The 25174-nt window shown below is 58.9% G+C and overlaps 8 protein-coding genes across 8 annotated transcripts; 6 read left to right on the forward strand and 2 right to left on the reverse strand.

Annotated features, from left to right (window-relative positions):
- The first annotated feature begins 56 nt into the window (after positions 1 to 56).
- Positions 57 to 1430, forward strand: RFC4 (replication factor C subunit 4). Its single transcript, XM_047986454.1, has 3 exons — positions 57 to 213; positions 265 to 485; positions 532 to 1430. Exons 1-3 carry the CDS (start codon positions 110 to 112, stop codon positions 1278 to 1280), a joined length of 1074 nt encoding a protein of 357 aa, XP_047842436.1. The 5' UTR covers positions 57 to 109; the 3' UTR covers positions 1281 to 1430.
- JDV02_005185 (uncharacterized protein) lies at positions 1321 to 2052 on the reverse strand. The gene is made up of 2 exons (XM_047986455.1): positions 1667 to 2052; positions 1321 to 1602 (listed from the first exon to the last, which is right to left on the reverse strand). Exons 1-2 carry the CDS (start codon positions 1834 to 1836, stop codon positions 1443 to 1445), a joined length of 330 nt encoding a protein of 109 aa, XP_047842437.1. The 5' UTR covers positions 1837 to 2052; the 3' UTR covers positions 1321 to 1442.
- Positions 2053 to 2312: 260 nt separating this feature from the next.
- Positions 2313 to 3858, forward strand: JDV02_005186 (uncharacterized protein). Its single transcript, XM_047986456.1, has 3 exons — positions 2313 to 2594; positions 2650 to 2926; positions 3320 to 3858. Exons 1-3 carry the CDS (start codon positions 2545 to 2547, stop codon positions 3776 to 3778), a joined length of 786 nt encoding a protein of 261 aa, XP_047842438.1. The 5' UTR covers positions 2313 to 2544; the 3' UTR covers positions 3779 to 3858.
- JDV02_005187 (uncharacterized protein) lies at positions 3828 to 6346 on the reverse strand. Its single transcript, XM_047986457.1, has 3 exons — positions 5376 to 6346; positions 5052 to 5309; positions 3828 to 4998 (listed from the first exon to the last, which is right to left on the reverse strand). Exons 1-3 carry the CDS (start codon positions 5662 to 5664, stop codon positions 3965 to 3967), a joined length of 1581 nt encoding a protein of 526 aa, XP_047842439.1. The 5' UTR covers positions 5665 to 6346; the 3' UTR covers positions 3828 to 3964.
- Positions 6347 to 11255: 4909 nt separating this feature from the next.
- On the forward strand, positions 11256 to 14710 carry JDV02_005188 (uncharacterized protein; the record flags this gene model as incomplete). Its single annotated transcript, XM_047986458.1, has 4 exons — positions 11256 to 11498; positions 11598 to 11924; positions 11980 to 11992; positions 12049 to 14710. The coding sequence occupies exons 1-4, from the start codon at positions 11363 to 11365 to the stop codon at positions 14708 to 14710; spliced, it is 3138 nt and encodes a 1045-aa protein (XP_047842440.1). The 5' UTR covers positions 11256 to 11362.
- A 1914-nt stretch (positions 14711 to 16624) lies between these two features.
- JDV02_005189 (uncharacterized protein) lies at positions 16625 to 18459 on the forward strand (the record flags this gene model as incomplete). Its single annotated transcript, XM_047986459.1, has 4 exons — positions 16625 to 17168; positions 17271 to 17352; positions 17413 to 17573; positions 17630 to 18459. Exons 1-4 carry the CDS (start codon positions 16919 to 16921, stop codon positions 18457 to 18459), a joined length of 1323 nt encoding a protein of 440 aa, XP_047842441.1. The 5' UTR covers positions 16625 to 16918.
- A 403-nt stretch (positions 18460 to 18862) lies between these two features.
- Positions 18863 to 20821, forward strand: CBF5 (centromere/microtubule-binding protein cbf5). Its single transcript, XM_047986460.1, has 4 exons — positions 18863 to 19121; positions 19211 to 19367; positions 19430 to 20061; positions 20121 to 20821. The coding sequence occupies exons 1-4, from the start codon at positions 19010 to 19012 to the stop codon at positions 20663 to 20665; spliced, it is 1446 nt and encodes a 481-aa protein (XP_047842442.1). The 5' UTR covers positions 18863 to 19009; the 3' UTR covers positions 20666 to 20821.
- A 2157-nt stretch (positions 20822 to 22978) lies between these two features.
- Positions 22979 to 25123, forward strand: JDV02_005191 (uncharacterized protein; the record flags this gene model as incomplete). The annotated part of the gene is made up of 3 exons (XM_047986461.1): positions 22979 to 23117; positions 23444 to 23716; positions 24015 to 25123. The coding sequence occupies 3 exons, from the start codon at positions 22979 to 22981 to the stop codon at positions 25121 to 25123; spliced, it is 1521 nt and encodes a 506-aa protein (XP_047842443.1).
- Between the last annotated feature and the right edge of the window lie 51 nt (positions 25124 to 25174).

A 25174-nucleotide genomic window follows, 5' to 3' on the forward strand; every position in this document is an offset into this window, starting at 1 on the left:
CCACGTCAAGTGCGGGACCTCCCACTGCGACTGCCCAGACGCGTCTTCCGAGGCGCGTAAAGTGATCGCCGGCTTCATCAGTTCTTCACCACCCGTCGCCGCCGCCACCATGCCCGCAGCCAAGGCCGAAGCAAAGGGCGAGTCCTCAACGGCCGCCTCCAAGGCAGCGCTCGCTGCCTCGTCTAATGGCTCAACCAACTATGAGCTGCCATGGTACGGCACGCGTGCTCGCTCGCCCGCGTAATCCTCACTGACCGGCGACAGGGTCGAAAAGTACCGGCCCGTTTTCCTCGACGATGTGGTCGGCAACACAGAGACGATTGAGCGGTTAAAAATTATCGCAAGGGAAGGCAACATGCCGCACGTCATCATCTCGGGCATGCCCGGCATCGGCAAGACGACCAGTGTCCTGTGTCTGGCGCGACAGCTGCTGGGAGAGTCGTACAAGGAGGCCGTGCTGGAGCTCAACGCCAGTGACGAGCGAGGTGCGCGCATTAGGCCATTCTGATGGGGATGCGCTGACATTTTTAGGCATTGATGTCGTTCGGAATCGAATCAAGGGTTTCGCGCAGAAAAAGGTTACCCTACCCGCTGGCCGGCATAAGCTCGTCATCCTTGATGAAGCCGACAGCATGACGTCGGGCGCGCAGCAGGCGCTGCGAAGAACAATGGAAATATACTCCAACACGACTAGATTCGCGTTCGCCTGCAACCAGTCCAACAAGATCATCGAGCCGCTGCAATCGCGATGCGCTATCCTCCGATACGCGAAGCTCACAGACGCGCAGGTCGTCAAGCGGCTGATGCAGATCATCGAGGCCGAAAAGGTCGAGTACAGCGACGACGGCCTGGCTGCCCTTGTCTTTAGTGCCGAGGGTGACATGCGGCAGGCCATCAACAACCTGCAGTCAACGTACGCGGGGTTCGGCCTCGTCTCCGGGGACAACGTCTTCAAGGTGGTGGACTCGCCGCACCCGATCAAAGTGCAGGCCATGCTCAAGGCGTGCTACGAGGGCAACGTGGACTCGGCACTGGACACGCTGCGCGAGCTGTGGGACCTCGGCTACTCGAGCCACGACATCATCAGCACCATGTTCAAGGTGACCAAGACGATCCCCACGCTGAGCGAGCACTCGAAGCTCGAGTTTATCAAGGAGATTGGCTTCGCGCATATGAAGATTCTCGAAGGCGTTCAGACGCTCCTTCAGCTGAGCGGATGCGTTGCCAGGCTGTGCAAGATCAACATGGACCCAAAAAAGTTTGTCGTGCCGACAAAATGAGGCACGGCTGGTGGCAGCGGTTGCATGTTTCTTGGCGTTGGAGTTGGCAGGGTCTTGTTAGAAATCTGCGTACAGGCTTGTACATCTAGGCTCGAGGTGTCGGTATCGTTGGGGGCTCAAAGACCCGGCTGCGTGAATGGATAATGTTACATGTCCGCGTCCTTACTTGTCGTTCTTTTCCGAGAACTCTTGCTCGTAGCGCTCCCACTTGGCCTTTTCGCGGAGCCACCTCCTCTGCATCCTCATCTGATACTCGTACTGCCTCAGCCGCCAGTCCGCCTCGATCATGCCGCCGAGAACCATGCCGGACATTTGCAGGTATCTGCGCGCGTGAGCACGACGCCTTCCTCACTACGCGTCTTGAACAAGTGGGTGAGCGCGCCTACACTTTAAACTGCACCGTCGTGTTGCGGTATATGGGAGACCAGACGTAGCCAATCGCCCCAAGGATGGCCGCGCCGGCTCCCCATTTCGCGGCGCCGAGGAGCGCGCCTTTGCCAGCCTCCCACGCGGCGGCGTTGGCTTCCTCGTCCTGGAGGGAGCCGTGGGTCTTCATGATGGGACGGAAGACGTCACAAACCGTTGCGGGTGCTCGAGCAGGTGAGATGCGTCGCCGTTCGACGGCCTCGGATAAGCAGGTAGTTGACGCAGTCTCGTTCAAAAAGCCATCGGGATGAGATTTGTCACCCGAATACAGTGAGCGAGGACCTGTCGAACGAGCAGGGATCCTCGGGTGGTTGCTGGAGTCTCCGTCATTCGCGGTTGGCGGTTCTCTGGCTTGGTGCAGGGTAATCCGGCTCCCGCAGCCGCTACAGGCCGTTGCGGGGCGGAGGTCCAGCTCTGCCCAGGCATCCAGGCAGCTCCCGTCGCGTTCGAGCAGCGCCCGGCTGGGATGGAAGGTGCTTTTCCGACCCCCCACTGTACCCCGCTAGGGAGCTCCAGCCCCCATAGAGGCATAATAGTGGAGGTTTCTAGAACAGAACACTGGCTTTTATTCCGCTCTGGCTGGACACGCAGCAAAACTCTTTCCCTCCTCTGATTGCTTGTCTGGTTCGTGGCCACTTCTTCCTCGCGAAGATGACACGACGACACCACCGGTGACCACGCAAGCTCTGTTGCCTTGGTTTGCCCGACATATACTGCTCTGGACTAGCTGCCCAGCTGTTCCCGAAATTGAATTCCTGCTTTCCTCCTTGCGTTTGCCCTCTGTCAGCAATCACATAGTTGTGTGCGCGCTCGCCGCTTTCTTGACCTGAACGGCATCATGGCGGACCTGTCTCTGGAGAGCTACTGGCAGCTCCCGCCTCTGTCCAGGTAAGAATATTCTTGCGTGTATATGCTGGGGCCATTGCTGATGATTCCTCCCTAGGACACTGGCGACTGCCACATTTGCCTTATCCCTTGCCATCCACACCGGTCTCCTCCCCGGCTGGTGGTTTGTCTGGGCCCCACGCTTCCTGTGGATGTTTCCGCCCCAGATATGGCGGTTCGCAACCGCGTTCCTGATCACCGGACCCAAACTCGGCCTGCTCTTTGACACATACTTTCTCTACTCGTACTTGAGCCAGCTGGAGGTTGGCCACCCGCGATTTCCCCGCAAGGAGGATCTCATCTGGTATTTGATGTTTGTCGGCGGAAGTATCATGGTAAGCTCATTGCCTGCGTCCAGCCTCCACGCGTGTTCCCGTGTCCAGTTCCGCCCCAAGCCCCAATATGCATGTTCCTTTGTCAAAGATCCCCTCATATATCTGCCCGGATAGTGTTATGCCTCTACTACTATCACGGTTCCTGGAAATGAGGAAGAGTACCCCTGCACTTCGCGCCGGCCCATCATTCGCATTCAGGGCTGGTGTCGCGGTGTAGGCATGGTGGGATGTCTTATGGATGGCTCGTGTGATCCCCATTCACTCGGGTGGTTTTTTAGCTCCCTACATTTCTTCACCTCTCGCAATCTGTTTTTACTACGAAGTAGTAGTACTTTCGCAAACGCACGCATGTTGTTTTTTCGTAGAGAATTTCGAGGCTGACTCCGGCTTCAGACCATCAACTACCTGACCGGCTTCGGCTTCGTTGCCTTCCTCCAGGCCCTCATAGTGGCCATCTGCTACACCGTGACCCAGGATCAGCGCGGCATGAAAGTCAGCTACATGTTCATCACCATTCCTGCCCAGCTCATGCCCTACGCCATGATCCTGATCAACCTGCTCTTTCCCGGCGGTGTCATGAACATGCTCCTGCAGGCTCAGGGGCTCGTCGCCGGGCACTTGTTCGAGTTCCTCACTCGGGTTTGGCCCGAGTACGGCGGCGGCAGCAACCTCATTCCGACCCCCGCGGTGCTGTCGACGATTGTCCAGGCCACCGGATCGATTCAGGGAAGAGTCACAGGTGGTGGTGGTGCTCGCCCGAGCGACCAGGCGTCTGGCCGCACCACGGGCGCTTCAAGGGGTCCGCTGCCCGACTCATGGCGGACGCGGGGCCCAGGTCAGCGCCTGGGCTGATGATGGTTGCAGAGTATCATGTACACAACACAGTAGGAGAGCGTTCATAGCGAGAGAATGTATGATTGATGAAAGTTGCCTGCCGGAACACCTAACCTGCCCGACGCCCCAACCTGAAACATATCTCTGAAATAAACCCAAGCACCATACCCTGGGGTGGCGCGCATGATCAACTACCTGGTGCATTCAATATCCGTAGAGCGTACTCTTGCCGCTCCGCAAAGGAACTTCACGATAATCGCCCCCCTCGTAGTATATGATATCTTGCTGCACAATATCAGGCCGCTGGGTGGCGGTGACGGCCGGTCCGCCGAGCGGTCTATCGTGAAAGCGTTGTTCGTCTTGCCGTACTGGCTGCGAGATGTGCATTTCATGACCGCGGTGCAGCCCGCCCGGTGTGAACGTCTCAGGAGCCTTCACACCGGAGGTCTTGCGTAGTTTGGGTATGCGCAGCTTCGGGAGAGACGGTAGGTGGATCGAAGGCATCAAGGCGGATCGACTGACACGCGGTTCCTGTTTCGGAGGCTGGGAAGCAGATGTAGTTGCCAGCTGGGCAGAGGTCTCAGCTGCGTTGATGTACTGCTGCACGGCAAAAGAGTCTGGTGTACTTGTCCTCTCCGGCTTGTGGATAGGTGCCGGAGGCGACGGAGGACGGACCTGGCTGCCTTGACTCGTCTGCCCGGTGACCCGTGAAAAGAGCGGACCCCTATATGCGTGGTGCGCCGGCAGGGCGCTCGAGGAGGCTTGTTTGCAGAGGCGAGTGTCAGAGCCGTTGGCCAGCCGAGACGCCTGCATTTCGGCTTCCAAGTGGTCGTAGTAATCCCCCGAGTCCGTGTACGGCGGCGCCACCTTGTCGCCGAACGCGTTACCGGTATAGTATCGCCGCTGTGCGTTGGACATGATGAGACCGCCGCTTCGCGACCTGTAGGTCTCTGGAGAGCAAGAGCTGCTCCCGTAGTACCTCCGGTCCCAGTCATCCAGGGTCTTTTCCCGGCGCCAGTGAACCGTGAACAGCGCGATCGCGGCTAGAAACACGAGAAGCACGCCAATAACGATGCCGGCGATGGCACTCGGGGCCAAACCGTTGCCGTCGTCGCCCTTGCTCTTGGCAGCAGGGTCGGTGATGTTTATGGCGGTGGTTGAGAAGACACTGCCGCTAATGCCTAAGATACTGCCCTCTGCGGGATCCTGCTTGCATCCAGCTTCGAGCGCTGTCATGACTGAACCAATGTGTCAGCATAGAGACGCAGGTCAACGCAGGTAGCGAACATACAGTTGGAGAGATAGGCCTCCCCACTCGTTGCTTGGAGACAGCTGATACAGGGAGCGAGATTCGAGCCCATGAAAGCCCCGTCGTGAGCGGTGCAGAACCCCAGGTAATCTTGAGGCACTGGCTTCACTCCGCCCTCCGTCAAGGGAGCCTTTAACGGCTTGCATGCCCGTTCGATGTTGCACGCGGAACCGGCAGTGCCATTTGGTGGTGCCTCGGGCTCGGAGAAGAGACACGTAGTAAGGGTGTATCGTAAATTGTCTGGTATTCCGGTCAGCCTCGAGGCGAAAAAGCCATGCCCTATATGCCAGGCTAGGTGGACCATACATATGTACCACTTGAGGTCGGATTCGCCTTTGTCGACTTTGGTGCTGGTGCCCAAGCACTCTAGGCACTTCCTGAACTTGATGCCAGCGTCGGTAGTAGAGTAATCAATGTCTTTGCAGCTGACGTCCTTGGGCTTGATTGTCGAGTCTGAAGCCTTGAAGGGGTTTCCTTCTGGCGAGTCGACGCAAGAAGTGGCGCAGTGCGAGCCAGGAGTCACCTCGAGGGTGACGATGACTCGCCCAAAGGCAAGCCAGAGGGGGATGGCGAAGATCGACGGACGCCCCATCATGGGCAGCAAACTCAGCCGGAGGGTGGTCTTTCGAACAACATGATCCAATGTTCCTACATCAAGAGCAGAGACTTGCCTCAAGACGAACCGCCACGACTGAGAAAACTATCACCGTGGGGAAAGACGAAGGCTGCCGGGACCGAGAACAGAGGATCAAAGCTCACGCGCCTGCTTCGCAGATCTATAGTGGCTTTAAGACGGCCAGCCCAATCTGTACGACAGTGATGCGGTGGGGGCCACGGCAGAGGGGATGCAGGCCCATCGGCCGCAGATTCGCCATGGGCTGTCTATGCTCGGGGGGGCACAGCACGATTGCTGCTCGAAACCTTGCCGACCGGTCCTGCAAAGGAACCGGAGGGACCAACAACCCCCTAACTCGCATTAGCAGCCCGGTAGGAGTCCGAGGGAGACGTCAAGGCAGGGCCGGCAAGAGAGGTGGCAGGCGGAGGCAGCGCGAGAGACAGCAGCGGCAGGTGGTTCGTCCGCGGCCGTTGCGGCCGAAGGTGTGTGCGGGAGCGTCTAGACGCCGCGTCCAGGCAAGCCATTTCCATTTCCCTGCCGGACGAACCAATTGCGAGGCTGGAAGCGGTCGGGCTGCCGGACCAGCAAGCGGGATCGCCTCCCTGTGAGGCGGAATGGCCTCGCTGTGAATGGCCTGGCGGACGCGGTCGTATGCGCAGAGGACAAGAGAGGGCAGACGAGGTGGTGGGGTGGCGGCGCGGATGGAGCCATTAGATCCATGTCAAAAACGAAACGACGCGCCACTGCCTGCCTATCCGGCCCTGTCTCCAGCCGACAATGCTACCCTCCCCCGTCCTGCCTCGCTGCGGAAAGGCCATGTCACCCTCGCACAAGGTGCCCCCTTAGCTCAGTACGACAGGCAGATCCGCCCAGATGTGCAGAATCCATCCCGTCTACTACCTGACCGGGGCGCTTGCGCTCTGCGTGTCGTCGTGCCCACCCTCCATAAGTTGGAAGGTATACCCCCCGCTGCCTTGTTGACGAGGAGGTGCCTCTGTACCGGGACCGGCTCGCACGCTGTGTGCCATCGCCGCCGAAGTACCGGTACGGGGTCCAGGCTGACAATTTTCCGTCCGCGTGTCGCGGTCCTGCACCTTCTGCATTTGCCCGCTCACATGCGCCGGAGGAAGGAGGCACGGGGCCAGGTTGAGAACCAAGGAAGGGGCTATCCAGGGACGATTTCGCTAGCGACGAATGCCTTCCTGGTCGCATACTCTGTGCTAGGCTCGCAATCCGGCATGCGGTCTTCTTCACCATGGCGCCCGCCCTCGCGAAGAAAACATGGCGGGAGGCTCCTGGAGTCCGCCCTGGAGAGGCCACACAGCTGATCCAGCCACTCGATACCGTCGGGCGCCGGGGGGGGGGGGGGGTTCTTGAGAGCGAGTGGGTGACCGTTTTTAGTGTCGATGAGGGTTATTGTCGGGCAAGTTGATTTCTTGATTGCTAGGACTAGGATAGCGGCTATGTTATTCCTATGACTATCTCATTGCCATGAGTATTTCTGCTGCCGTGAGTGTTTTATTGCTGCCGTGGCTCTCGTCCTACGTACCTGTTGCCGGCTACCTAGCTGCCCGGTTGCGACTGCCTTGCCTCGCGACTTTCCTATTTAAATGATGAACTTGCTCGGTTCTATAACAATCGATTGCCATAGTAAACTCGTATACCGTAGGCGGTAGACCGGAACCGTTCGAACCGTGCCTATGACTCCTTCTTTTGTCGTATTGTGCCGCGCCCGTTCCGTATTGTATTGCTGCGTGACTCTTGCGACGGTGCTTGCGCCCTGCATGGAGTCTTTCCCTTTGGACCTATTTGCTATCGTCGTTTTCTCTTTCGTGACCGTCACTAAGCTCTTCTTTATTGTCAATCTGAAATCGTTTAAGGAGCTTGTTTTTATCGCGAGATTGCGTTGATCATAAAGATCTTTATTATTTTCGTGTCGACGTTGGCGCTGAAATGATCGTTGGTACAGACAGGGACGATCACCTAGCCGCTCTCAGTAAACCCCCCCGGCTCGTAGGGAATTAAATGCCGCTTTTCTCCTACTGGCACATGCCACCGAAACTGGCAGCCAGACTCAGCATTGCCTGCTCGAGAAGTACAGAAGAGCCGCATCGTGCTCCCCCAGCACCACACCGTTGCCTTGTTTCTGTACTTCAGACGTTCATCAGCTACTTTGTACAGTGCTGTGGATAAGGTACTAAGGTTGCGGGAAGCATGATGCCACGGCATAGTGCCGTGGTTAGCGGCCCACTCACCCCCCCACTTGCGCGGCTATCTGCCCGGGAAGCTTCCCCGCGCCATCCCTGAGCAGGTGGTGAACGCACAGGCATTACCCGTTCGTGAATCGCTGCTAGCTGGTCTGTGCTTGCCAGAGTTGTCATGTTTTCCCTCGCCATGCCATGACCCGAAGTGAGTCAAAGCGAGCTTCGACAAATACTGCCAACTGATGGTATGCAGCAATTGCTCGAGTTCTTCTGCGGCGGGAGTATGACCCTTCTTGACTCGGGACGGTTCGCTTGACGATCCCGGTGGATCCAAGCCTATTTACAACATACTTCCTTAGTGGTAAAGAATAAGAGGGACAAACTGTGAATTATGGATGATGATATGTCAGTACTGACCGCAGTGATATTTATTGAGACTATGATCTCTTCTTCTTCCTCTTCTCCTTCTCAATTCTTTCTCCCTTCTTTCCTTCTTTTTGGCAGTCGCACATTATGTTGCCTGGCACCTTCCCTGCCCGGTGGATCGCTTGCTACATGCTTGAGTAAAATTGGCAACAAAATGCTGGAGCGACATGGCACAAAAGCCACGTCTGCAAAGTCGTAGAGACGCCGTAGACGAAAATGGAGCATCCTATCTTGCAGTTCCAGAAAGAGGGACGGTATGCTGTGCATGATGCGTTTAGAGTCAACGGTGGATATGACTCGCGCCGTGGGCGACTATTGCCACCTCCGGGTAGGGGGATACCAGTAGAGACACAAAATAGAGACACAGGATGGCATATAGGAGCGAGTGCCAAATGCCTAGTAGTCCTCCGGCTGAACTAAGTTATACGGGAAGTGATGGTCTGTGCCTTCGGGCTTGCGTGACCAGCAATCCCCAGCCATCCGTGATGAGAGCCATACCTTCACAAGTGTGCAAGGCAATGAGGCATGTTACGAACTGCGCTTCGCAACACCTGGCATCGACAAGGTGGTTGGGCTCACCTAAGTATAAACAAATGAAATGGGATGTCTCCTCGCTGCTTGCCAAGAACCCGCTGTGGACCGGTCTGAGCCTTGCATGAGGGACAGGAGACACTGGTAGAGAGTGGATGGCGAGCGGGACACCCCGCAAGAATGTAAAGGAGACACGGACGATGGAAGCCTGGCCTACTTATCAACAGAGTTAGCCTGACGAGGGCACTGGTCGATGACGTTTCAGGAAAGGCGACTTCATATTGAGAAACATGCCGCCGTTCGGTCCCGTTTACGCGGATCGAGAGACGCTTGCAAGCGCCTAGCAAGCGCGATATGCGGCTTGCAGTCCCAAACGCCGCGAGCCACGGCGTCGATGAAACACGTGGAAAGCATCGTATGCGGTTATCGGCGCTTGGCATGGTCCTCGGCGAGGGCCATGGCCACAAGATGCCGAAGCCTCAACTCCTTGTCGACCAACAAGCCGTGTCGAGTTCAAGTTGAGCCTCCCGTCTGGGGCTGTGCGGCGGCTTAAACCCACACATCTCCGGCGCTGGCTTGGCAATAGGGTCATTATTGCGGGGTCGTCAGATGTGACCTCTCGTATCGCCGTGCCTCTCCTCGTTGGGTCTGCGGAGGCAGTGACCACTGACCGTATTCCCCCTGACTTCTGGCTTGCCGTTAGCCGACAAGTGCAGCGGGCAGCCAGGGAGGAGCGACCCGCCAGGTTGACCACACGTCACTCACCAGTTGGGCCGCTGGGAGTCTGTGCTTGTGGACTCTGCAGCCGCCCAAGCAAGGCAGACCATGCCACCGCCAGTGCGCCCTGAGCCCGCCCTGGGAAGCTGGGGAAAAGCTGCGTGACAGCGTTTCATGGAGCGGACTTGGTGTGGCGGAGACTGTGATGATTGGAAGCCGGTGCTGTTCGCGCGTGGACGCTGGCGAATGGCTGCCACGGCTACCCGCCGGAACCGCGTGGCTGGGACCAATAAACGCGAGGGCCGGTGAGGCCATTGCTGACTGACTGACAGACGAAGCTCGTCAGGGGATCAGTACTGCAGCTTGACTGACTTGGCTGCTTGTGGACGGTCGTCCTGGCCCGCTCTGTTGTGATGTGGTTCCATCTTTGCCGTGATGCCTCCGCAATACGAAGTACTGTGCTGTATTCATGTGTGTCAAAGTGTGTTGGTCGAGCATCGACTGACAACAGTAGGACGTACTGTAATGTGTCGGCGATTATGTAGACTTTGGCGCCAAGTTCTGTCAAGAGGGGGTTGGCGGGCATTTTCATTTGCAGTGGTGAGTGTGTGCTCGTAGTTGTTAGGCAAGTTGACTGCCCACGCCGTCATCGACGTTCTGCCAGCCAAGCCCGAGGGCGTCTTCGGCCGCCCGCCCAGGCACGAGGCCTCTTCAAGCCATGCCATGTGCTCCGCGACGGCGTGCCCCCGGAGAACCCTGCATTCTTGGGGGGTTGGGGATCTGGGGCGGCCGTTCGGGCCATACAAGAAGAAGCTCCGAAGGCGGCTCGCTCGGGGAGATTCGCCTCGCAAGCATCTCATCGTGAGCGGACGGGCATGCTGGTTACACACGCAAACGAGGCAAGGTGACCATCACAGATGCACACCTGCAGATGCTGTTGGCAAGCGTTCGACACGCTGAGTGGCTGCTGCGCTGTGCGACCTGCAAGACGGACCCCAGGCAGGATAGTGCGCGAAGGGCTCCTCCCCCATCCATGCGCGTCAGCCACGCTGGGCGACTTTGGTGACTTGGATGAGCGTTGGATCATCCAACCTTGACACAACAGTACATGCCTAGTAGTGCTGTACAGTACCTTCCAGCTGGGTACGTCCATACTGTAGGTACCTGTATATCGCTCCAAGGAGCCAGGGTTGGGACCAGTGCTGGGAAACACACACAGGGGACGCGCCCCCTCCCGCAGAAGCCCAAGCCCAAGGCCGCTCAGCCCAGCGCCTAACGCCGATCTGTGGTTGGCTTGGCCCCGCACCCTCGAACCCCCGGCCGCCCCTCCACCTCTCAGCCTCCAGCCCGGGGGGAGGAAACGTCCAACGTCAACCGCCGCCTCTGCTTGCCCTGGGCACCCAACCCGGAAGAAAGGCTTGCTCACTTGCTGGGCCGCATGTCTCCTCCTGGCGGCTGTCTTCCCACGAAGAGCATGTGTGTGCGGCCCATCACGATTCGGTGCTAATTTGGGGCCAGCAGCCCACTCCACTGTCACCTTATCTTCTTGTCGAACGCCACTCTTGCAAACTCTCGCATTTCTTCAGCCTCTCGTGTCACCAGTCCTGTCGTGATCGCTTCAGTACAGCGTTTTTGTTCTATGTCTAGTTCGTTTGCGCGTCGGGTGCTCTTGTGAGACCTTGCGAAGTGTGCCGCTGCCAAGGCGCCCAGTGTAGCGCGCAGCTCAGTGGCCGAGGACGGGGAAAGGCATACAGTCGCTCGGCTTGTCGCGTGTCGACGTTGGCTCTACGACCGTCACGATGCGGATCGCTTGCCTCCAGTTCGCTCCCCAGGTGGGAGACGTCGACAACAACTTGAACCGCGCCGACTCTGTGTTATCAAAGGCAAATCCAGACGATTTGGATCTTCTCGTTTTACCCGAGCTGGCTTTCTCCGGTACGTGTTTCCTGGACTTTTAATGCCGCTTAGGGACTGTCGCATCGTCCTCGCGATGTGCCGTCGGTGCTGGACACCGAGCTGACGTCTCTTTTCCAGGGTACAACTTCAAATCACTGCAGGATATCACGCCTTTCCTCGAACCCTCTGGCTCGGGCATCACATCGCTCTGGGCGCGCACAATCGCCCTCAAGTACAACTGCTATGTGACGGTTGGCTATCCCGAAAAGGTCGATGTTTCTCCAAAATGGCCCACGGGTCCGGAGTACTACAACTCTGCCATTGTAGTCAATGGCGATGGCGAGACCATTGCGAATTACCGCAAGTCTTTTCTCTACTACACAGACGAGACCTGGGCCTTGGAAGGCAACCGTGGTTTCTACGATGGCTATCTCCCTGGGCTTGGGAACACATCGATAGGGATATGTAAGTGTCTATATCGAGGCTTGTACCAAACCCCCCGCTAACCCGAACCTTGTAGGCATGGACTTGAAGTAGGTGGTTGGCGCCGAATTATTTTATTTTGACACTGCTAACTCCTCTACCCTAGCCCGTACAAATTCGAGGCCCCTTGGCATGCCTTTGAGTTTGCATTTCATGTCTTGGAAGTCGAGTCCAACCTGGTGATTGTCTCCATGGCATGGATGACGAGAGAGGATCGCCGATGGTTCAGCCGCATGCCTAATGAGCCTGACATGGACACGTTGACGTACTGGGTCACACGACTTGAGCCTCTCATCCGCTCCGAGAATCAGGATGAGATCATCGTCGTGTTCTGCAACAGGACGGGCACTGAAGATGAAGCAACGTACGCAGGAACGAGTGCCGTCATAGGCATTCAGGACGGCGAGGTCAAAGTCTACGGCCTGTTGGGCAGAGGCGAGAAGGAGCTGCTGGTTGTGGACACCAACGACACACCCTACGCAAAGCTTGTGTATCGACCCGAGGCCGATGGCACCAGCAAAAGTGCCGGCTCCCTCGAGAAGCCCACAGACAAGCACAGCAGATCAGATGCCGGGTCGGGCAAAGGGTCCGGCGAGCCCAAGCCCGCCGAAGGAAAGAGAAAATCCAGCGAAGAGCCGACAACCGGCGAGGGTGCTTCGCAGTCTACCCAGGAGCACAAGTCCAGCCGGTCGTCCTCCAAGGACCGCCGCACCCGAGGTCGGTCCCCGGCTCACAAATCGTGCCCCATTCCGCCGTTGCCTGAACTTCCAGACGACTTGAAGCATGAAGCCTTGTCGAAAAGGCGGAGGGCCCCGGCGATAACCATACCATCGCCCCCGGACTTGATGTCCAACGAAGATTCGACTACATCGCCTGATATTCCCACGCCGTCAGCCCCCAGCCCAACGCCTATGGCCATTCGACCGAAACTCATCATTCCGGAATCGCCGCAGTCGCTTCCACTCTTGTATCCCATCAGTGCCGCATCGGAAAGGTCTGAGAGATCTGTTCAGTCAGTGAGGTCTGACGAATCTGAAGCGTCCGTGCAAACGGTGAAATCGAACCCACGCCCGCCTGAAGACAGTACGCCATATCCTCACAGCGGCGCACCACTGAGCGGCTACCCGGACAGCAAGTATCATCCCAACAAACGGATCTACGGGGGCCACGTCACAATCTCCCGGGCACTCGAGGGTTTCAGTCCAACGACGCCATTTGAAGACACCTCACCAGCTTCCCCACGCTGGTTCTGGAGACCGTCCGATACTCTCCTGAGAACCCCCAACCCTGTAGGAGGATGGCAGCCTGGAACACCGATTGGGAGAAAGGCCGATCCATTTCCATGGCCAACGATTGAAGAAATCGCTCGCGACGCGAAGAAGTCGCTCGAAGAAGCCCGGGCGAAGAGCACCCATACACCACAGGAGACGAGGCAGCGCAACTCGCAGTCGCCCCAATCAAACACGTCATCCAATAAGACGAAGAACTCTGGGTCTTCGAGAGGGACTGCCAAGGGCGCTTCCAAGAGCGACAGCATGCCTGCTCGACCATCGTCTCCCAAATCGCGAAACGCCAGCCGCTCTCGTAACCAAGATCGATCTGACTCTGCCATGAGCCAGCACGCTGTCACTGCGGCTATAACGCAGCATCTGGAGCACATTTCCCAGCGAGCCGAGTCGGTGAGCAAGATGAGAGCCGCTTCGACAAACGCAACGCCGGTACCTGAACGGCCTTCATCGCGGAATTGTAGCGGCAGCCGTCCCAGCGACGCCGCCGACTTTCGCAACGACAAGCAGACTATCCAGATCGGAGTCAGCCCAAGCATTCTGGACGGTGACGATGCCAGCAAGTCTGCTGTTCAGCCTCCGGTATCTGGAACCCAGCAGCGGCCCCTGTCGCGTTTGAGCCATCATCACCGTAGCAAATCCTTTTCAGCTGCGAATGATGTTGGTCGTTCTTCAAGCGCTGACCGCTCCCACACGCCAGGCATGATACCGATTGGAAGACCGGAATCTCGTGCTGCCAGTCGCGGCCGACAGCCAGGGCCCCAGCCGCTCCCCACCTCCCCTGCTCGATCGGACCCGACCACGTCGAGTTCCTTCCGCACAGCATCGGTAGACACGGTGGCTGCGAGAGCTTTCTACACTCAGCCTCGGGGCGGCACAGCTAGCACGACACGAGCTCATCGCGGCCATTCTCATGGGTCTGGGTACCGACCCCGTCGTCACCACTCTCATAACAGAGAGATGGTTGAGTTTGAGAGATTTGAAGCCATCATCTGCCCAAACTGTCCAGTCCACGGACGGAGACGATCGGATTCCAACGTTAATGGCGAATCGTCCCGCTCCGGGGCTGCTCGCGGACAGGCAACCCCGCGCAATAGCCCGCCTACGGACGCGGCTGCTTCTGTCAACACGCAAGAAATGCAGCCTCGGAGTGACGCCGGAAGTGATGACAGCGTAAGCCGGGGTAGAGCTGGAGATGCCGCGCAAAATGCAACCGGGATTGGTCCCAGAGAACTGGATTCGACGTCGCGCACTGAGAGCAGCGGCCGTAGCTCATCCCGAACGATCTCCACTTCGGGACGGTCGCCCGCCACACCTCCCTTTTTTAATGCAGCCACTCCGAAGGCAATGAGGTTCTCTGACGAAGAATACGAGACCAAGTTGTCTCCGGGTGCTGAAGTGGAAATGACAGAGCTGTCAACGCGATGCTCCGGCAAGTCAAAGCTCCAGGGCTTGGAGCTGCGCCACAGCACGCTGGCGTAAGTGAAGCGGCCTCTGACCGTTTTATTTTTGCATGTCTGGCCACAACACTTTGTTTTGGAGAGAACTTTGCCAAACACCTTGCATGAAAGAATAGGATCCGGAGACACTGTGGTGGAAGTGGAGCGAGCTGAATGTGACGGATTATGACCTTTTTTTCTATACCCTTCATTTGCTTCTAGCGAAGTGATTTGTTTCCTACAGCCTCTTCGCCAGCTTCGCTCTTTTTCTCTTTCGGTGTGGCTAAGCAATTTGCATCACATACATTTCACGTCACTGGTGGCCGGGAACGGGGAAAGAGGTCATATGGTGTTTGTGGCAATACCCTTGTCTCATTGGGGCCCGTGGCTGTACGCGTAGTCTTGGATACACCCTTCTAGATATTATCCCATGTCCCCAACGACACGATCTCACGATGCCATGAAGTACCTCGCGACGCATGGTGAGCGCTTCAAGTGGAACTATGATACGCCGCGGTCAGAGTTCAGGGGATTTGACTTATCGTGCCCCATAAGGGAAGTGAAGGGGGTGGGGGAATTGGTGTATATTGGGGATAAGCAAGCACCGGCATTCAGCTCACGGATATCACCAACGGCGATGGAACGCTTGAAGCGCTTCACGATGGGCGCTTCAGAGCACGCGACAAGGCGACAGGAGTTCTCGACTCGTTTCCAACCAAGAGCCCTGCAATATGATGCCCCCAGCGAGAGATATGAAACATTTCCCCGTGTGAACAAACAAGCTCAAAGGCCCAGACAAACCCAGTCAGTTGGACCGTTGGCTGGCCGTGGCGGCAGCCGTGGGCGCGTCCGGAAGCTCCCTCGGCAACACTGGAGCCACACGGCTGGCCGTCTCAACTGTGACGCCAGTCGACGGTTGATGAGGACGGGATTGTGAGGTGAAGAACGCCAGACGAAGACGCAGGGGACAGACGGATGGACGGGGCGGATGCGGGGCGGCCTCAAGCCTGTTGGCGTTGGGGGCGGGGGGCCCCCAACTGGCGGGCCACAAGGCACCTCCACTGGAGATGGATGGGCCCCAGGTCGGCAGTGGCCCCTGTCGAGTGGCTTGGAGTTAAGCGCCGAGGACGCTGACGCTCGCCAATGGGGGCCAGCAGGACGGCCGCGGCCGCTGTGCGATGGGTAGGGGGGGGGGGGGGTTGCTGGTGCATTGGCGCGCGAGGAAAGGCGAGTGGACTGCAGCGCGGTGGTCACGGTGAAGGGGCGTCGGGACTTGCCTGTTTTGCAGGCTCGCTTCTCTGATTTGGGATAGGATGTTCTTTTGGGGTGGCATGCTTGATGGTGGTGAGGGTGATGGCAGTGGTGGGAGTGGGAGTGGTGGTGGTGGTGGTGGCCCAAGACTCGAGAGACGGGACGGAGCGCGAGGTTTCGGCCCGCGAGTGGCGACCCGATTTTGCGATGCTGGGAGGAGGATGCTTGGGGGAATATTCAGAGGCGTGGTGCACACTGTAATCGGTACCTTATGCCCATGCCGCTGTTCGGATCGTGGTACAAGCGCTTCAGCCCGAAGTGCGGAGAATGTGCGCAGTACGACGTACTAGGAAACCCCGACACGAACCAAACCCCTGCTGCCGGTGAACGGGAGGACGCTTGCCTCCATCTGCGTGACTTGTCTTAATGTTGTTGTGTCCAACCCGCGCTATCCCATCCCATCCCCCCCTGGCTTCTGGCAGATCACATCACATCCCGCCGCCGCGGAGCCATTTGGGGGCGTCTGGGGTGGCGGCGAATGCGGTCCTGAGGCCGGTCGTCTCCTGCAGCCAGCTGGCTCAGCCAGCAGCGACGCACTACTTGCTGGCAGCAGTCTGCGACGCTGAGTGATTGTTTTTCTCTCTCCCGTTCGCACTACTAACGTACCATCAAGTTTCCCCCCCTCCCTTAGGTGGCAGGCGGCTGAAGAAGAGAAAGACCTCACCTGCACGGGGCCTTATAACTACCTTTGTGTATCGCATCGTCGGCAGTCGCGAAAAAAAAAAACACTTGGCAGCCCGCCTCGGTCGACAAAATACATACACACTTGTATGCGATAGAGTGAGATGCAAGTTGGCACGCTGGGGGCATTTGTCGTCTCCCGCCCGAGGGCGACATTCTCTTGAACCATCTGCCCCAGGCACAGCACGCTTCAAACAATCCTTTTTTTTTGTTTTCACAGAAACAAAAGACACAAGGGGTAAAAAATCCATAGGCCATAATGCGGCGGCTGTCTCTCGACATCGCCGTGAGCCTGGCGCTGCCGGCGGCGCAGGCCATCCTCGTCGCGCCCGGGTCGCCGTGCTCGACCAACTGCGGCAACGTGCTCGACTCGACGTCGCCGGCCGACCTCGTCTGCTCGGAGAAGAGCTACGCGAGCCCGGCGGGCCAGCTCTTCCAGGGCTGCGTGCAGTGCGAGCTGCAGAGCAGCTTCCACCGCGACAACAAGAGCGACGTGGAGTCCATGTTGTGTATGCCGTTTCCCCCCCCTCCTTTCCCCTCAGTCGCCTATGCGGCCCATTATCGCGACCGCGCGAAGCGCTGACCACCGTGTTTTCTCGACGCGCGCACAGATAACCTCCGATATACGGTATCGTACTGCTTATTTGGCCGCCCGGAGAATAAGAACATCGTCAACACGCCCTGTGTCACGAGGTAGGCCACACCTGTCCATCACCTCTGCGCAGGCCGCAGCGTGGCACTGACTCCCCTTAGCAAAGCTTGTGGTGGCTTCCGGGACTCCGTCGGATGGAAAAACCTCTCCACAGAGTACCAGAGCTATGAATACTGCGAGAGATGGCCGCCAGGAGACCCTCTCGACCTCCAGGGCTGCACCGAGTGCCTGCAAGCGGAGGAGAGGTACTACTTGGCAAATTGTATGTGCGGCTGCAGCGCAGACGAGACGGGGCCAAACTGACATGGTTGACCGCAGTTATGACGGCACTCCAGGCAGGCTGCCGTCAAAGACCCCAGCCAGGCATCGTGCTCGGCTTGGAAGGGACCCTCTTCTCTGACGACAGGGTGAATGTGACCGCCCCTTCGCCGACTGCCGTGGTCGACCCGGCCTGGTTCGACCAAGGCCCCCTCAACCTGGGCGCCAAAGTCGGCATCGCCGTTGGCGGCTTCGTCCTCCTCATATCGGTTATTGGATGCGCGATCATACTGAACGGCAAGCGGAAGCGAAAGGCCTTCCTACGGAACCTGGAAACACAGTTCCCGCAGAAGACCTGGCCCTCGCCGATCAGTCCCAGACGAGCTGACATGTCGGAGGCGGCCACCAACCAGCAGCATGTGCGGGCGGGCTGGGATGATACGCCTCTCAGCCAGCAGCCCCTCCGCGGCTGGGACGAGTCCCCCATGACTGGCAACACGGACAAGTCCTTTCCCAGGTTCTATTCGCCGTATTCGAGCCAGTTCAATAGCCCGGTCAGTGCCCACGACAACCTCAACCCGAAGCTGCAGATGCCCCTCGCGGCGCTGGGTATCACGGAGGACATTGGCGTCGCCGTTGGCGGCCGTGGAGCGGAAGCCGAGGGCCCGTGGGTCGGCTCGCCATCCGACCCCAAGGGCAAGGGCCCGGAGGAGGCGTACGAGTTGAAGAATGTTGATGCACAAGACGAGGGGGGTTCCAGCGGCGCGGGCCGTATGCCACAGGCAGAGCCGCCGGTGTTGAGCCATCCCGGCTATGGTAGAAGTAGTACGAGCTCACAGAGGCCGCACAACCTGACGGAGCAGGACGCGAGAAATGGGAGTGCGATATAGCAACGAGTCGACGACGGACAGCGACTTGACTTTTGGCGGGGCGTTTGGAGTTGGCAAACATCGCCAATGGGGAACTTGATACGAGCGCTCCTGTTCGAGCGTACTCTCTTGGCACATGCATGGCAGCCTTGATGGTTGACATTTCTCATTTTACAAAAAAAACACCAACGCATGTGTTTGAGGAACATGATAATGTGACGAACCTGCAATCTTCACAGCTTGATGAGAAGTTCACGAGGCCGTGGGCTCAGGACATAGCTGTGGCTGGTGCGTGTGGCTTGAGCGCCGTACCATCCGCAAAGAGACTAGCGAGCATTGGCGCCACAGGCAAGGCTCGCCTTTCCCCACAGCCAGCAACTTTGCAAAAAAATTTGGAAGGCTCTCCGACTCGCATCACCAAAAAAACACCGGGCAGGAAGAAAATCCCACGCCACGCGAAACCTGCACGATCCGCCCTCGTTGAGCCCCCCACACGAGTGCATCGATACTTCCTGCAGGGACCCGGTCAGATCATCAGTCTCAGTCCCCCGCTTCACCCGCCGCAATAACAATGGAGGTCGTGAAGAAGAAGATGGAGGAGGAGTATACCATCAAGCCCCAGGCTGTCACGCCTGCGCTTGACACGAGCTCGTGGCCCCTCCTCCTCAAGAACTATGACAAGTGTGAGTAGTCGCGCCGTGCCTGGAACTGCCGTGGCGGCTTCAATTGAGCTGCGGCTGCTTGGAACGGAAGTGCTGACGCGCCGCGACAGTGCTCGTGCGAACGGGTCACTTTACGCCCATCCCCAACGGCTGCTCGCCGCTGAAGCGCGACATCAAGTCGTACATTTCGTCTGGTGTCATCAACCTTGACAAGCCCTCGAACCCCTCCAGCCACGAGGTCGTGGCCTGGGTCAAGCGCATCCTCCGGTCAGTCGCGCCGCCGTTGCCTTGGGCGTACGTGCCATCATGTCCGCTAACCGTCCCGACAGCTGCGAAAAGACTGGCCACAGCGGCACCCTCGACCCCAAGGTCACGGGATGCTTGATTGTGTGCATCGACCGCGCGACCCGCCTTGTCAAGTCCCAGCAGGGCGCCGGAAAGGAGTACGTCTGCGTCATCCGCATGCACGACAAGGTGCCGGGCGGCCAGGCCGCCTTTGCCCGCGCCCTCGAGACGCTCACCGGCGCCCTGTTCCAGCGCCCGCCCTTGATCTCCGCCGTCAAGCGCCAGCTCCGTATCCGAACCATCCACGAGAGCAAGCTCATCGAGTTCGACAACGACCGCCACCTGGGCGTCTTCTGGGTCAGCTGCGAGGCCGGTACCTACATCCGAACGCTGTGCGTGCACCTGGGTCTGCTGCTGGGTGTGGGTGCCCACATGCAGGAGCTGCGCCGTGTGCGAAGCGGTGCCATGGACGAGACGAAGCAGTTGGTTACGCTGCACGACGTGTTGGACGCGCAGTGGACCATGGACAACACCCGTGACGAGTCGTACCTGCGCAAGGTCATCTCTCCGCTCGAGACGCTCCTTACATCGTACAAGCGCATTGTCGTCAAGGACAGTGCCGTCAATGCCGTGTGCTACGGTGCCAAGCTCATGCTTCCGGGTCTCCTACGATATGGTTGGTACCCCTTGCGTGTCCCATTCTGCCGCGTGTGTTACTGACATGGGAAACTACAGAGTCTGGCATTGAGCACCACGAGGAGGTCGTCCTGATGACCACCAAGGGTGAGGCTATTGCGCTGGGCATTGCGCAGATGTCTACCGTCGAGATGTCGACGTGCGACCACGGCGTCGTCGCCAAGGTCAAGCGCTGCATCATGGAGCGCGACCTGTACCCACGCCGCTGGGGTCTCGGCCCGGTGGCGGCAGAGAAGAAGAAGCTCAAGGCCGACGGCAAGCTGGACAAGTTTGGCCGGCCCAACGACTCTACCCCGGCCAAGTGGACCGCTGGCTACCAGGACTACAGCATGACAGACGCGTCGGCGGCTGCGGCGGCGGCGGCGACGACGCCACAGAAGGCTGTGGAGGAGACCAAGATGGAGATTGTGCAGGCGGAGACGCCGGCGACGGAGGATGGCGACAAGAAGAAGCGCAAGAAGCACGACGGCGAGACGCCCGATGAGAAGGCGGAGCGGAAACGACGGAAGGCGGAGAAGAAGGCAGCCAAGGCGGCCAAGAAGTCGGGCAAGGGTGAGGCGGCCGACGACGACGATAGCGACTAAAGGAGCGGCAGCGGCGGCACTGCATGCATGGGTTTGGCTGCTGGATACGGGGCCCCTCTGTCGATATGGGGACGGACGGTGTTGCTGTATCATACGTTTCTGGCTCTGGCACCTGGCGTTTATTGGTTTGCTCATTAGGAGGAGTCGAATGAAAACTCTGGAAGTGAAGCTCCATGTCTCGAGTCGGTTCCCGAGGGAGAGGTTCGGCCGTGTCGACGGCAGCCATGGCGTGCCAATCCGGATCCAAGCCGGGGGTGGTTCTGGCTGCCCGCAGAACAGGCCGCCCGTCTGCCAGCGTCCGTGACTCTGTCCTCGCGTATAATCCTTCGTACCTGTGATGCCCATTGGTGTGCTTGGCCCTCGTCACGCACATGTGCCGTGCGGGCGGATTGGACTAAGCGCCGGAACCCTCTCCCTCCCTGCCGTCCCGCGCCGAGGGCTGCCGCGGAGCGGGGGGAAGAAGAGAAAGGCTAGCCGTCCTTTCCATCATCCATTCATCATCCATCCATCCATCCATCCATCCATGGACCCATCCATCCTTCAGCATCACCCGCATCGGTTGGCCCCCAACGGGAAGAGCCGACAGGGGGGAAGGGGGAAGGGGGGCCGAACGACAGCAGACAGCACCAGCGTCCATCCATGCCCCCCATGTCCCATGTCCCCCCCCATCCCCCTCCGATCTGCAGGTGCCGACCGACGACACTGCAACGGGGCCCGCGCACACATGCCGCCCTAGACGCCCTGCCTGGAGGGGGGAGAGGGGGATTATCTCTTTGGGAGGGCTTCTGCGACGCTGTGTTGGTGATGCCGCCGTTGCGGAGCATCCAATGTGTGTGCGTGTGTGCCTTCGTCGGCCGTAAGGGCCGTCTCCGTCGTTTTTGTTTTCTCTCTCTTTCTCTCTTTCCGTTTGGCTGCCTGCCCCCCCCCCCCCTGTCTTGTCGGCCGTGCGGACGGACCTTGTTTTGTGTGGGCTTCATGGTGTTGTACGTACATTGTACAGATGCGGAGGAGGAGGAGCAAGAGGAAGAGCGCGGCCCATGATCCTCTAGCACTTACTTGTTGACGGCAGGGCCGAGTATGGGCATGGATAGCCAACACAACACAACCCCCCCCCCCCCCTTCTTTTTTGTCTTGCCCATCACCCTCCTCTTTCTCTTCCTCCTGCCCTGGCGAGATGCGCGCGCGCGCGCCGGGAGTAGTATATGCTTGTCTCTCACTCTCTCGCACACACTCTCTCTTTTGTTCAGAGCAACATCCTTGTTTCTACGTACTGCACCATGGCCCGCCCTGTGCGACGCTCCGTTGGTTGTGTCATTGGCGAGCCGGGGGGGAGGGGAGGCTGGAGGTGGCAGGTAGGCAGGCACCCATCCCAGCCTGGGGCGGCGTTTTCCTTGCGAGGGAAAGGATGAACAACGACGGGTTGGGGCAGCAGCAGGAGGAGGAGGAGGGTCAGGAACGGGAACAGCAAGAAGAGAGGTAGAGATTCACCTACCGCATACGCATCTTGGTGCATTTCGATTCGGCCGTCTTTGTTTGGTAGGGACGAGATTGAGGATAGTTATCAAGTCGCTGTTCCGACGTGTCCCCCCGGCCCCGTCTCGCTCGATTCCCATGCCATGTTATGAATAGGGAAAATGCGAATGCCTACCTTTTCTTTTACTTCTTCGTTGTTGTCGTCGTCGTCGTCCAGTGTCTGGCACACTGCCGCAGTGGTTTTCCCTCGTTCTTGCATATCCCTCGGTTGACTGACTTGACTTTGACTGATCGACCTTGACTGTCTTGACTGAGTGAGTGAGTGTCGTCACTGATATACTACTACACGACGACAACAACAACGACGAGAACAAAGTCGAGGCCACGCATCGCTCGTTCTATATTGGTCCGGGGAGGAGAGTCTCTCGCAAGTACCGCCACTCTCTAGAATTAAAAAGGGGGTGTGTGTGTTTGGGCATACGCGAACAACACGCCGCTGGTACTGTCGGCGATAGACTGTTGGGCAAAACTACAGCAGCAACAACAACAACAACAACAACAACAACAATACCAGCAGCAGCAGCGGAAAACAGCAAAGAAATCATGATGGCCCGTCCCTCCAGCTTCAGGAGCGCTGCGGCGCTCCTCCTCCTCCACGCCACTCTGTCGTCGCTACTCCTCACCGTCGCCGCCGGCCTGCAAGTGTCGCCCGGCTCGCCCTGCGCGGAGCTGTGCGCCGATGACGCGGCGGCGGCGGCGGCGGCGGCGGCGGCGGTGGTCCGACGAAACTCGTCCACGGCGATTCCGTCGCGTCGGGGCTTCCCGTGTGAGGACCAGCAGATGAGTGCGGGAGGAGGGAACGACAAGCAGCAGCAGCAGCAACAGCCGCCCCTGGGGGCGAGGTTTCGACAGTGCGTGGCGTGCCTCGAGAAGAGCGCGTTTGAGCAGGGCGGCGAGGCTGACCAGCCGTGGTTCCTGTGTAAGTTGAGCAGCAGAAAGACAAGTCGAGTTTCGTAACGTGGAGGGAACGATGGGGCGACACAAAGTTGGTCTACACATCTGCCATCAATGGCTACCCAGTGGCAGCCATCACCAGCATTTTTCATTCTCTCTCCGGGTCCTCTGCTTCCTCCTGATCCTCCTCCTCCCCTATTTCCTTCCCAACCACCAGGTACACAATTTTCTGTCCCCCCCATCTAGACAAATGTTGCAACCACACTTCTGGAAGAACTTCGAGAAAAAAGAGCAAGAGAGGACAAACGAAGGAAAAGACAGTAGGGAAAAGGCTGACGCTGGTAAACGCAGACAACATGCGCTACGCCATCGACTTCTGCATCTTCGGCTACCCCAACGGCACGGGCGGCGCCGGCTCCAACCCGTGCCTCACGTCCGAAGCGTGCGGGCGGCTGGCGCGCGCGCTCGAGACAGGCATCCCCGTCACCGACGGCAGCCGCGCCAGGGCGGCGACGGACGCGTACTCGTACTGCGAGGCCGAAAAGGGCGTCTGGAAGAGCCGCTACCTCGACTCGTGCGTGCAGTGCGTCAAGGCGGATGGCAAGCATCGCTATCTCGCAAACTGTGAGTTTCCCCCCTATCCCCCCTGACCCCCCCCTTTCCCCCCCCTGAACGGAGTATAATCATGTCTACACACGATACACCCTCTTTCTGGCGTGAGAAAAACGAAAAAGGAGATTTGGATACACAGACACAAACACACACACACACACACACACATAAACTCCTCCTGTGTTGTGTTGTGTGTTGTGTGTGTGTGCCTTGACATTTGCGGCGGGCATTATTCTTCTCGTCAGGAGAAACCAAAAAAAAAAAAACTACCCTCCTCCGGCTAACACACACTCTCCCATCACCCGCCTAGTCCTCATCGCCCTCGACGCAGCATGCAAGCAAAAGCCCTCGCGCGGCCTCGTCCTCGGCCTCAACGACACCGTCTTCGCCAACACCACCGTCGAGCCTGCCGAGCCGTCCCCGCCATCGTCCCCGCGACGGCCCTCGTCCCCGGACGCCGCCTCGGACAGCGACGGCGGGCCTGCCCTCTCCGCGGGCGCCATAGCCGGCATCGTCGTCGGCACCATCGTCCTGGTCGCCCTCGCCGCCGGGTGCGTCTTCATGTACTGCTGCTGCTTCCGCCGCCGCCGCCGCCGTGGGCGCAGGGGCCGCAGGATCAAGGCGCCGCCGTCCACGCCCTCGCCGCCGCCGCTAGCACAGCAAGAACCAGAACCAGAGCCGTCGCCGCTCCCGCTGCAGAGGCATTCTCCCGTACCGCTAGCTCCGGGGGCGGCCGGACATTCTGGACATGAGACGGGCGTGATGCCCAACCCGGGCACCTATGGGTCAGGGGCGGCGGTTGGACAGGGCTACGGGCAGCAGCAGCAGCAGCAGCAGCAGTATCACCACGAGCAGCAGCAGCAGGAGGAGGAAATAGACTACGATGGGCGCTTCTTCGGCAACGACAAGACGCAAAAGATGGCACAGGTATCCTTGTCGCCCGTCGCAAACTCCAAGCCCATCGCCATATGGCCCGCCCGCCCCGCGCCAGACCCTCCCCAGGGGCACACCAACGGCGCCCTCACGTCCATCAAGACTGACTCCCTCCCCACAGACGCCTCGGCCAACAACACCACCGACGCCATCACGCCGCCCACGTCAACCGTCTCGACCTTTTCCACCGTCCCCCTGCTGAGCGACCCGTCGTACAAGTCCACGGGGTCGCCCGCCGTCGGCTCGAGTCCCGTCTTCGCCGCGGGGCATGCGTCCTCCGTGGTAACAAACGGCCTGCCGCGCGGCGCCCATCATCAGGATTATCAGCAACAACAGCAGCAGCAGCAGTGGTACCAACAGGAGCAAGGGCAGCAGCAGCAGCAGCAGGAGAAACGCAAAAATAAGAAGCGCAGGGGCAGCAGCGCTGGCTCACCCTTCGAGTCGACCAAAATCCAGACCGCATTTGCGCCGCCGCCCAAGGGCTGAGTTGACGACGGCTTTGTTCTTGCCGGGTTTCCCACGTTTAATGGAATGGTT

The sequence above is a fragment of the Purpureocillium takamizusanense genome, chromosome 4 (genome assembly GCF_022605165.1).
Source record: "Purpureocillium takamizusanense chromosome 4, complete sequence".
Taxonomy (NCBI): Eukaryota; Fungi; Ascomycota; class Sordariomycetes; order Hypocreales; family Ophiocordycipitaceae; genus Purpureocillium; species Purpureocillium takamizusanense.

Bases quoted from the DNA above. Each gene is read 5' to 3' on its own strand.
- RFC4 (XM_047986454.1), top strand. From the start codon at position 110: ATGCCCGCAGCCAAGGCCGAAGCAAAGGGCGAGTCCTCAACGGCCGCC. The intron at 214-264 runs GTACGGCACGCG...GACCGGCGACAG, and splicing joins ACCAACTATGAGCTGCCATG to GGTCGAAAAGTACCGGCCCG. The intron at 486-531 runs GTGCGCGCATTA...TGACATTTTTAG, and splicing joins CAACGCCAGTGACGAGCGAG to GCATTGATGTCGTTCGGAAT.
- JDV02_005185 (XM_047986455.1), bottom strand. From the start codon at position 1,836: ATGAAGACCCACGGCTCCCTCCAGGACGAGGAAGCCAACGCCGCCGCG. The intron at 1,603-1,666 runs GTAGGCGCGCTC...TCACGCGCGCAG, and splicing joins ACGACGGTGCAGTTTAAAGT to ATACCTGCAAATGTCCGGCA.
- JDV02_005186 (XM_047986456.1), top strand. From the start codon at position 2,545: ATGGCGGACCTGTCTCTGGAGAGCTACTGGCAGCTCCCGCCTCTGTCC. The intron at 2,595-2,649 runs GTAAGAATATTC...ATTCCTCCCTAG, and splicing joins CAGCTCCCGCCTCTGTCCAG to GACACTGGCGACTGCCACAT. The intron at 2,927-3,319 runs GTAAGCTCATTG...CTCCGGCTTCAG, and splicing joins TTGTCGGCGGAAGTATCATG to ACCATCAACTACCTGACCGG.
- JDV02_005187 (XM_047986457.1), bottom strand. From the start codon at position 5,664: ATGATGGGGCGTCCGTCGATCTTCGCCATCCCCCTCTGGCTTGCCTTT. The intron at 5,310-5,375 runs GTATGGTCCACC...CCGGAATACCAG, and splicing joins CGACCTCAAGTGGTACATAT to ACAATTTACGATACACCCTT. The intron at 4,999-5,051 runs GTATGTTCGCTA...ACATTGGTTCAG, and splicing joins GGAGGCCTATCTCTCCAACT to TCATGACAGCGCTCGAAGCT.
- CBF5 (XM_047986460.1), top strand. From the start codon at position 19,010: ATGGAGGTCGTGAAGAAGAAGATGGAGGAGGAGTATACCATCAAGCCC. The intron at 19,368-19,429 runs GTCAGTCGCGCC...CCGTCCCGACAG, and splicing joins TGGGTCAAGCGCATCCTCCG to CTGCGAAAAGACTGGCCACA. The intron at 20,062-20,120 runs GTTGGTACCCCT...GGGAAACTACAG, and splicing joins TCCGGGTCTCCTACGATATG to AGTCTGGCATTGAGCACCAC.